This window comes from Bos indicus x Bos taurus, chromosome 4 (genome assembly GCF_003369695.1).
Source record: "Bos indicus x Bos taurus breed Angus x Brahman F1 hybrid chromosome 4, Bos_hybrid_MaternalHap_v2.0, whole genome shotgun sequence".
Classification (NCBI taxonomy): domain Eukaryota; kingdom Metazoa; phylum Chordata; class Mammalia; order Artiodactyla; family Bovidae; genus Bos; species Bos indicus x Bos taurus.
Genome location: NC_040079.1, coordinates 1511673 through 1520167, shown reverse-complemented (window position 1 = coordinate 1520167; position 8495 = coordinate 1511673). Strand labels below are relative to the sequence as shown.

The following is an 8495-nucleotide window of genomic DNA, read 5'->3' as shown; positions in this document are numbered from 1 at the left end:
GCTGATCTTTCCAGGCTGACTTCAGCCTGGGTGCAGGGTGCAGGAAGGCCAACCTGAAAGGAAGAGCCCCATTTTGTCGACTTTCTAGCCATTTCTGCACTTTAGACTCTGAGCATAAGGCTGGTCAGGGCCTCGGACCCTCGGCGGGAGCTCTGTGAGGGCTGGACCTGCGATCGCTGGGTCTCAATCACAGAGAGATTTAACCCCATTTTCTCACACACCCTGGAGACAGTGACCCACGACGAGAACTAAGGACCACCCCACCTCCCACCACGGTGAAGAGAACCTGCGCCCAGAGTGGTGCCCTGGATGAACAGGGACCGGCAGGGGTCCCAAAGGGCAGGGTTCGCCTTGGTCGGGGCCGCGCTGTTGGAGGCAGCAGGGTCCGCAGGGCCGACCCTCGCGGGTGGACGGCGGGGAGGCCCCCCGGGCACTGAGGCTCCACGGCCGGAGGGCCGCCTGGCCGCCCGATGGCCAGGCCGGGCTTGTCTGGAAGCAGTGCTTCGTCCCCCTCGGGACCCGGCTGAGGGGACCTGGCTCGGGGTCCTGGGACCCGGGTCCTCCAGGCGGCAGGGCCTCTCTCCCCCCAGTGTGGCGGAGCGGGGCTGGCGGCCGCTCACTCGGCGGAATGAATTGTTCGCTGTGCCCGGAGTGGGTGAGGATGAGCCAGTGATTATATTTAAATTTGCTATAATTGATTTGGGGAAGAGCTACTGTGACAAGAACGAATTGATCATTAAATTTATTAGCGAGATAAATTCCGTCGCGATTAAGCCGCTGGCTGGAGACGCTGGGGCCGCGGGTGGGTCCCGCCTTCCCGGCCGCCAAGTCCCCGCGCCAAGCCGGGCTGGCTCCGCCGGGGGGCGGGGGGCGGGGGTCGTCACCACTCTGCCTTCCCGCCCTGCTCTCTGCCTCCTCTCGCCGGGGGAGCGAACGGTTCCTGGGCTTCAGGAGGGTCCGGCCTTGGGATGCGGCAACGACCCTCTGCCGAGGCCGGATGCCCACCCCGCTCCAGGGCCGCCGCCGGTCGGGGGAGGGGGCGGTGCTGAGACGGGGTTGGGGGGCGCCGACGCCCGGCCGGCCGGAAGGCGGGGCGCAGGGGACTATCCCCCAGATGTGCAGCCTGCCGGGCCGAGATGGCTTCAGGCTGAACTTGAGCAATGTGGTAGAAATTACAGCGAGCTGCACACGGAGGGCAGGTTTCCTTAAGCCCCAAGGCGTCTTTCTCGTCTCTCCCCCTCCTCGTTTCCCACCCCTCTCCTGGGGCTCTCGGGCTTTCCCCCCAGTTGCAAACCCAGTCCCGGTCCCCCCACCTTTGGACCCCAGGCGGCCAGGCCCGCGCCCCGCCGCCCGCGCCAACAGCTGCGCCGGCCCGGCTCCCAGCAGCACCGCGCCCCCGGCCGCGGCTGAGCCCGCGTTTTATGGAAGGAGCCGGGGTGATAATGAGCTGCCAGCGAGGATATTAATCTCACCCGGCCCTGAAGTCGAGGAGTGGCCCCGCTCGCCCGCGCTGTAATCACCCAAATGAAACTGCAGGCCCTTCTGAACTCATTTATCTGCCGGGAGTAGGGGGGCCCGCGGAGGGGGAGGGAAGGGGGAGGGGCGTGCCCCAGCCCAGGTGCGGGCGAGGAGTGAGACACCGGAGCGCGGGAGGCAGCTGATGGGGGGAGCAGCAGGGCCCAGGCTCACCTGTTTCCTCCGGACCCGGGGCGGCCGGCCGGTCACGCGGGGGAAGGGGCGCCGCGGAGGGCGCGCGGGCATGTGTGCCGCACATGGCGAGGGCCCGGCTCTGCCCGTGATGGATGACGCGCGGCCGCGTTGATTAACCCAGAGCCGCCACGGCCCGGCTGGAGCGTTCTCGCCTTCCGCTGCGGTCCTCGCAGGCTGCCTTTTGCACTGAACCGGGAAAACCAGCCCTGGCCGGCTCGAGGCGCTTCGGGAGAGAGGGCCGGGGTCGGAGAGGAGACGAGCCGCGCTGTCCGAGGCGATCCCGCAAGCAGCGCCGCGGCCAAACGAACCCTGGAGACCAGTGTAGTCATTTGAAGCTCCTTTTCTGAAACATTCACAGTGTGTTTCCACATCTGGGGCGCCAGCGAAGAAAGAAGATCCTCATAGAAATAGGAAAACAAACACGCGGCGTCCAGAGTTACTCCTTTGAGATGCTCGCATTCGCGACAGATGTGAGCCAGCACGTGGACGCGCGCTGACACCTGGCCTCTGGGACTTTTAGCGACACTTGGTACTGGCGACTCCCCAGCAGCCGGAGTCAAGTTCCCCCCACCCCTGGCCTCAGGGCCGGGAGGAGGTGGCCGTCCTGACACCCATTCGCCATTCTGATTTTCACCTTCTGCTGTCAACTCAGGATTACAGCCCACCCCATCATTTCAGCAACAAAAACAGTAAAACTTGCTTTCACAACTCCCCTCAAAAGACTTGCACTCTCATCCAGTAAAAAAAACAATTTATTTTACATTCCATCGTAGTCGATGGCAGAAGCTAAATGATAATTTAGCATGCGTAAGTAGACATTTCTTTATATATATATATATATTTATAAATACAATATACAAAAATAAAGACAATACAGTTTTGGGATGTCCAGCAGTTTGAACGCTCATTACATAAATTCCCCCCTTCCCAATATACATAAGCACAAAACATTTTTTTTCTTTTTCCAACACTCAGAAGAACGGCGTATCCGGAGAAGGTTTCAGGTTTCGGAGGTCGTTTAACACTGCAGGTTTCCGACGTCACCATTAGGGAAGAAGGGAGCCGGGAGGCACCCCGATGGTCGGTTCTTCTCCGAAACGCCTCCCCCCAACGCAAGCCAAATTAAATTAGAAAAGAACAAAAGAGTTCGAGTTTGAACCTGCTGGGCCTCCCTCTCTCCGTCCCTTGAAAACGCACCCAGAAGGGCAGCCCCCAGGACCCCGCGCCTCGGCTCGCGGGCCTGGGGGCGCGGGTGAGGTCGCGGCGTTCTGGGCCGCCGGCGGGGCCCCTACTGGGGCGGGGGCTGGTGGCCGGGCGCGCCGGGCCGCGGGGGCGGCGAGTCGGCCCCGGAGGAGCAGTCGGAGGAGGCGGCGCGCGCGCCCGCGCCGTTGCTGTAGGGGAAGCGGTCCTCGTCCTCGTCGTCTTCGTCGTCCTCGGGCTCACTGTCCCTCAAGTCCCGCAGGCGGCGTGTGCCGCCCTTGTCCCCGGGCGCCGGCGGCCCCAGCGGCTCCTCGTCCCCCGGGTCGTCGGCGCCGCCGCCTTTGCCCGCGCCGCCGCCTCCCTTCTGCTTCTCGGCCTCCTGCGCCGCCTGCTCTTTGGCCTTCTTGCTGCGCTTCCACTTCATCCGCCGGTTCTGGAACCAGATCTTCACCTGCGGGCGCGCGCGACGTGAGAGGCCTGCCGCCTCCCTCCCTGCCGGCCCTCTCCGGCGCCCCGGCTCCCGCGCCTGCTTGCGCACGGGGCCCGGCGCGCCCGCCATCGCCAGGGCTCGGGTGAGGTTCCCCTTAGAGGGCTCAGGAGCTCCGGAAGACTCTGACACGGGCTGGGGGCTCTGAGGAAGCTCAAACCAAGACCCCCGCCACCCCCGAGGTCTTCCACCCGCACCCTTGGTCTGCGTGGGAAGGGTCAGGGCAGCTATGCTGCCCGCCGCTGAGTCTCAAGATGCCCCCTCCTCTCTCTTCCCGGAAGGAACAAAATTGCTCTAATATGGTTTGAGGACTACCTGCTTCCAAACAGGGTGTGTGCGGGAATGTGTGTGTGCACGTGAAAATTCCTGGGCCCACCAGAACCAGCGGAATCAGACCCTGGCGTAGGAACCCTGCGGGGAGATGTGGGCTCGGGGAGATGCGAATCCACCGTAAAGGTCAGCAGGAGCAGCTCCAGGTGCCCAGGGAGGCCCAGGGTGAAGAGAGCAGAGGCCACAGGGTCCCTGGGAGGCGAGCATGTGCAGACAGGACAGGGTTCCTGGGAGGCTGGAACGTGCCAGCAGTGTGGGTGCGGGGGTGCAGCGTACCTGAGTCTCGGTGAGCATCAGTGAGGTGGCCACCTCGAAGCGTTTGGGCCGCGACAGGTACTTGTTGAGCTTGAACTGGTGCTCCAGCTCCAGCAGCTGCTGGCTGGTGAAGGCGGTGCGGGGCCGGCGGCACTTCCCCAGCAGGTTGGACTGCGCCTGGGCTGGGGTGGGAGAGGCCATGAGGCTGGAGCAAGCCAGGGCCAGCAGCGCCCCTCATACCCCGCTGCCCACTGCTCGGGCCCTGCAGGGTTGCTGCTCAGTCTTCAGTGTCAGCACCCCCTCCCCAGGGAGGCCCTGGAGCCCCGGACCCCACCGCCAGGTGGACCCAGACCATCTGGGTTTAATGAGACCCAATCTTTTCATCCCAGGCAGGGCCTGGTGTCCTATCGACCAGGCTCGGCTTGCCCCCTCGGGTGAGCGTTGGTGGGAAGCAGGTGCACAGAAAGGCAAGTAGCAGAAGCCCAGAGACCACCCCCTGCATGCTCTGCCCAGCGCCTTCCCCCCCAACTCAGGCCCAAACCCACACAGGCCCTGGGAATCACTTCCTGCTTCTTCCGGGTGCAGAATTCCCACCACCACCTCCTTACAAACAAAACAAGCAGAAGGAGAAAAGGGGGAGAAAGAGGAGGAAGGGAGGAGGGAGGAAAAGGGCCAGATCCTGGGCCTAAGCATGTGTTCCTCCTGTAAAGTGTTTTCTGACAATGCTGCCCAGTCCCCAGCGGCAGAGCCTGGGACAATTGGAAGCTTTTCAGGACAATTCTCATTACGCAAATTAAAGGCCTGGGCCCAAGGGGGATCCGGCTTTCTGTGTGTTCAAGGAGGTCTCTCTGCTTTATTTACATAATTTCACACGGTTACATCACAGAGAATTTTATGACCTCAAAACGAGACTTCCCTTGATTTCCCAGGAGCCTGACAAGTGTTAGACAATAAAAGAAAGGAAAGAAGCAGCCAGCCCCGGGCAGGCCTGCCCAGGCTCCCCTGGGATGGGCAATTTGCTTTATGGGAAGGCCCACGCCCCCTGCTTTAGTTAAACAAGGCCCCGAATTCCCAACTTGACAATACATTAGAACTTTAATTAAAACGCTGGCTCTGAAGGGACCATTTGGGAAATGCCATCCGATGGCTGAGACACCAGTTGAAACCAAACAGGTTTTCCAGTGAGAACCCATTCCAGCATCCTTGCCTGTTCGTATTGCCCTTTAGGACTCGGTGTTCAGATTCCTTCTCTGAACTTAAAGCTGGCTGGGTTTTAATTAGCTACCTCCGGGTCAAGATTAGGAGTAAGAATGCACGAAGCGTGTTGGCAAAGCGATGGGGTTTTAGTCGATTTTCTGGGCAGCCTTGGGCTCCATGCAGGCCTGAGAAAACAGCGGGGTGGCCAGGGAACCCAGTTCGGGGGAGGGGGGCAGCCGGTGTGCACAACCCCTCCCCCCGGGCCCCCCATGGTGGGAGACTAAGCCTGCCAGGTGCTGCACGATGCCGTCAGAGTGGAAGATGGCTGGGTGGCATTTCATCAGAAGGGGTTGCTGGGCTCAGAGGCCAGGCCCCGAGGGCTCCCTGGGTTTGGTGGACCCGGGTCAGCAGTTCAGATGTGCCTGAAGCTGTGGATGTGAGAGCCAGCTTGCCCTCTGCCTGGCCTGGGGCCGGGAGGGGTGATCCCGTGGAAGGGAAGGGTGGATATCAGGGCCTTCTGGGAGCTGAGCCGGGCTGGCCTGGGCGTGGAGGGCAAACAGCGCACATGCTGGGCTTTTCTCACCCCGCTGTGACTTCTCCAGCCTTGTGGGATCCTAGCTTTTCTCTGTTTAGTCACAACCATCGCTTCTAGCAGAGGAATCTGATTTCTGCCAAGTGTTTATTTGTTTTCTTTTTCATTCCCCCCACCATACCTGCATGTCTCTAGTCTAAACAAATTCACTCGGACGGAAATAATGGGGTCTCTTTGTTTGGGTGTTTGGCCGCTCGAAGCGTAAAGCCTCACGCATCTTCCACTGATCGAGCCTGGGTGCAGCAAGCCGACCGCAGATTCACACTCTCGGCAGCTCCAGTCCTGGGCCCCGGCCGGCCCGCACCAAGAGAGAGACCCAGGCCCCGGAGAGGTGTCCCGTCTGAGTGGCGAGTTCTCCGCCCACAGTCGGGCCGCTCTAAGCTTGGGGGTGCCCTGCCCTCCCCGGCTGCGGTCTTGGGGAGGGGTTCGTGCTGTGCTGGGTGCCCTGAATTCGAGGTGGGCGCCTGCTGTTCAAAGCCCCTTAGTGGGTACCCCAAAGTAGAAGGGTGCATCTCCGGCCCGCTGGAGCATGCCATCTTGGTTCAGACCGGGCCACCCGCCTTCCTGGGCCTCACCCCACCGCGGACCTGGGGCCTTCCTGAGGCGGACACAGCCCCACAAGGGCCCCAGCCTTGCGTCTCCAGCCTCTTGAGGCTCATTCCTCCTATCCTACTCTGGGAGCTCTCCCTCTCCTGGGAGGGACCCAGAGTCTCTCCAGAGCCCAGAATGTGGGACCGAAGTCACGTCCGTTTCTCTGAGCATAAAGCCCTGGTTTCGGTGGCCTCTGATTCCAAGGCACGCCTAACTCGGCTCGCCTTCCCCCACCACTTCCTTCTCCTCTAGCCTGCCAGTTAATCATTAGATTTTAGTCTTAAACCTCCAGCTGCCCCTTCCCGTTAAGAGAGGAAGAGAACAAGGACCGCGCGTGGCCATTTTTCGATCGCTGGCGATCCCACGCTGCGGAGCCCGCGCGAGTCCTCGCAGGCCCCGAGCGGAGCCGAGGCGGCCTGGGGGCGCGTCCACAGCTCGCTCGGGGCAGAGAGCCGGGGCAGGAGATGCCCGGCGGAGGATGCGCGGGAGACCCTTCTGCCCATGCTCGCCACCCCCATCGCCGCCCCGTTTCCTCCTTGCTCCACAGGCTCCGGGCTGCGCGGTACTCACAGTTGAAGTCCGGCATCTTGGGCAGGATCATGCCCGCGGTGGACGCACGCAGCCACTGGTCCAGCTGGAAGGTGCCGGCGCCCAGCTTGATAGGGTCGGCGGGGTGCGCGGGGTGCGCGCCCGGCACCTGCGGGTACGAGTAGGAGAGCGCCGGGTGCTGCCCGGCCAGCGCGGCCGCCGCCGCCGCCGCCGAGTAGCCGTAGACCGGGTGACCGTAGAGCGCCGCCTGCGCCGGGAGCCCCGCGCTGCCCTGCGCGCCCCCCGGATGCAGCCCCAGCGCCAGGCCCCCCGCGGCTGCGGCGGCGGCAGCAGCTGCGGCGGCCGCGGCGGCGCCGGGGTGCGCGTGGTGGTGGGTCCCCCCGGGCCCGCCGCCCGCCCCGCCGCCCGCTGCGCCGCTCGCGCCGCCGGCTCCCAAGAAGCCGGGTTTGGGCAGCAGCGCGCAGTGCGCGGCCAGCAAGCGCGGCGGCGAAGGGCTCTCTGCGCGCAGGCGGTCGGCGGGCGCTGCGGACGGCTCTGAGGACGCAGGGCTGCAGCTGCCGCTCGCCCCGCCACCGGCCCCGCCACCGCCGCCGCTGCCGGGTCCAGCTGCGGCGGCCGCGAGCGACGTGACCAGGGCCAGCGGCGCTGTCTGCGCCGAGGCCGCTCGCGGGGGGTCCACGGCCAGCAGCGCGTCGATGCGGAAATTTTTGGACTTTTCCATCGGCTCGTTAGGGGCCGGCGATCGGCGCCGGGCGGTGCGGGACGCGGCCGCGTGCCGGCTCGCGGAGTCCGTGCGCGGCGGCCGCCGGCCCCGAGGCTCGGTATGGTTACGATTATTTGCCGGTAATCAAAGTGGCCGCCGGAAACTCAGCCGAGGGCGACCATGGCCCGAAAGCCTCCTCCGGGCGGGCCCGCCGGGGCCGCGCTCACTCGCGCCCTCACGGAGCCCACGCGACCGCTCGGCGCGCCGGGGCCCGGGAGCCGGGCTCAGCGCTGCAGCCGCGGGCGAGCGCGCCGCTGGGGCCCCGCGCCCCTCCGCGCACTTGAAGCGCAGCGCGGCCGCCGATTGGCGCGCGCGGCGGGGCCGGGGGCGGGGCCCCGGGCCTCCATTGGCCGGGGGCTGCACCTGTCAGCTCCCCGGACTCTCGCCGCCCCGCCCCCGCGCCGCGGGGTCCTAAAGAGCGCGGGTTGCCGGGCCGCGGGGGCGGGGCGGGACGGCAAGGGGCCGCGAGGGGCGCGCCCCCACGGTACCTGCTCGCACTCCTGAGGCCTTGGAGCGGGCCAGCGGGTGCTGGCCGCCCTACCCGAGTCTAGCGTGCGTCCTGTCCCTCCTCCCCGCCAGCACTTGACGGTGCCCGCTTCGGCCGGGAGAGCCCACGCGGCTTTCACATCTGGCGGCTCTGTTTGCAGAGAGTCCCCGGCCCTGCTCCGAGGTCTCGAGACGCGCGGGGGGGCGGGGTGGGCGGCTGTGTCCCTGCCACCGGTCTCCCACCTTCTCTGGGACTTCTGTGCGGCTCAGGTGTTGTGTGTGTGGTGGGGCGGGGGACGGACACGTACCCTCTCCCTCAGCCCTCTCGGGTCCAG

At 64.8% G+C, this 8495-nt stretch overlaps 1 protein-coding gene across 1 annotated transcript; it reads right to left on the bottom strand.

The window, feature by feature from the left end:
- Positions 1-2444: 2444 nt before the first annotated feature.
- Positions 2445-7933, bottom strand: MNX1 (motor neuron and pancreas homeobox 1). Its single transcript, XM_027538467.1, has 3 exons — positions 6933-7933; positions 4004-4164; positions 2445-3361 (listed from the first exon to the last, which is right to left on the bottom strand). Exons 1-3 carry the CDS (start codon positions 7630-7632, stop codon positions 2999-3001), a joined length of 1224 nt encoding a protein of 407 aa, XP_027394268.1. The 5' UTR covers positions 7633-7933; the 3' UTR covers positions 2445-2998.
- Positions 7934-8495: the final 562 nt, after the last annotated feature.

Excerpts from the sequence above, each read along its gene's own strand:
- MNX1 (XM_027538467.1), bottom strand. The coding sequence starts at position 7,632 with ATGGAAAAGTCCAAAAATTTCCGCATCGACGCGCTGCTGGCCGTGGAC. Across the intron at positions 4,165-6,932 it reads CAAGATGCCGGACTTCAACT|CCCAGGCGCAGTCCAACCTG; the intron begins GTGAGTACCGCG and ends CTCCCACCCCAG. Across the intron at positions 3,362-4,003 it reads TGATGCTCACCGAGACTCAG|GTGAAGATCTGGTTCCAGAA; the intron begins GTACGCTGCACC and ends GCGCGCCCGCAG.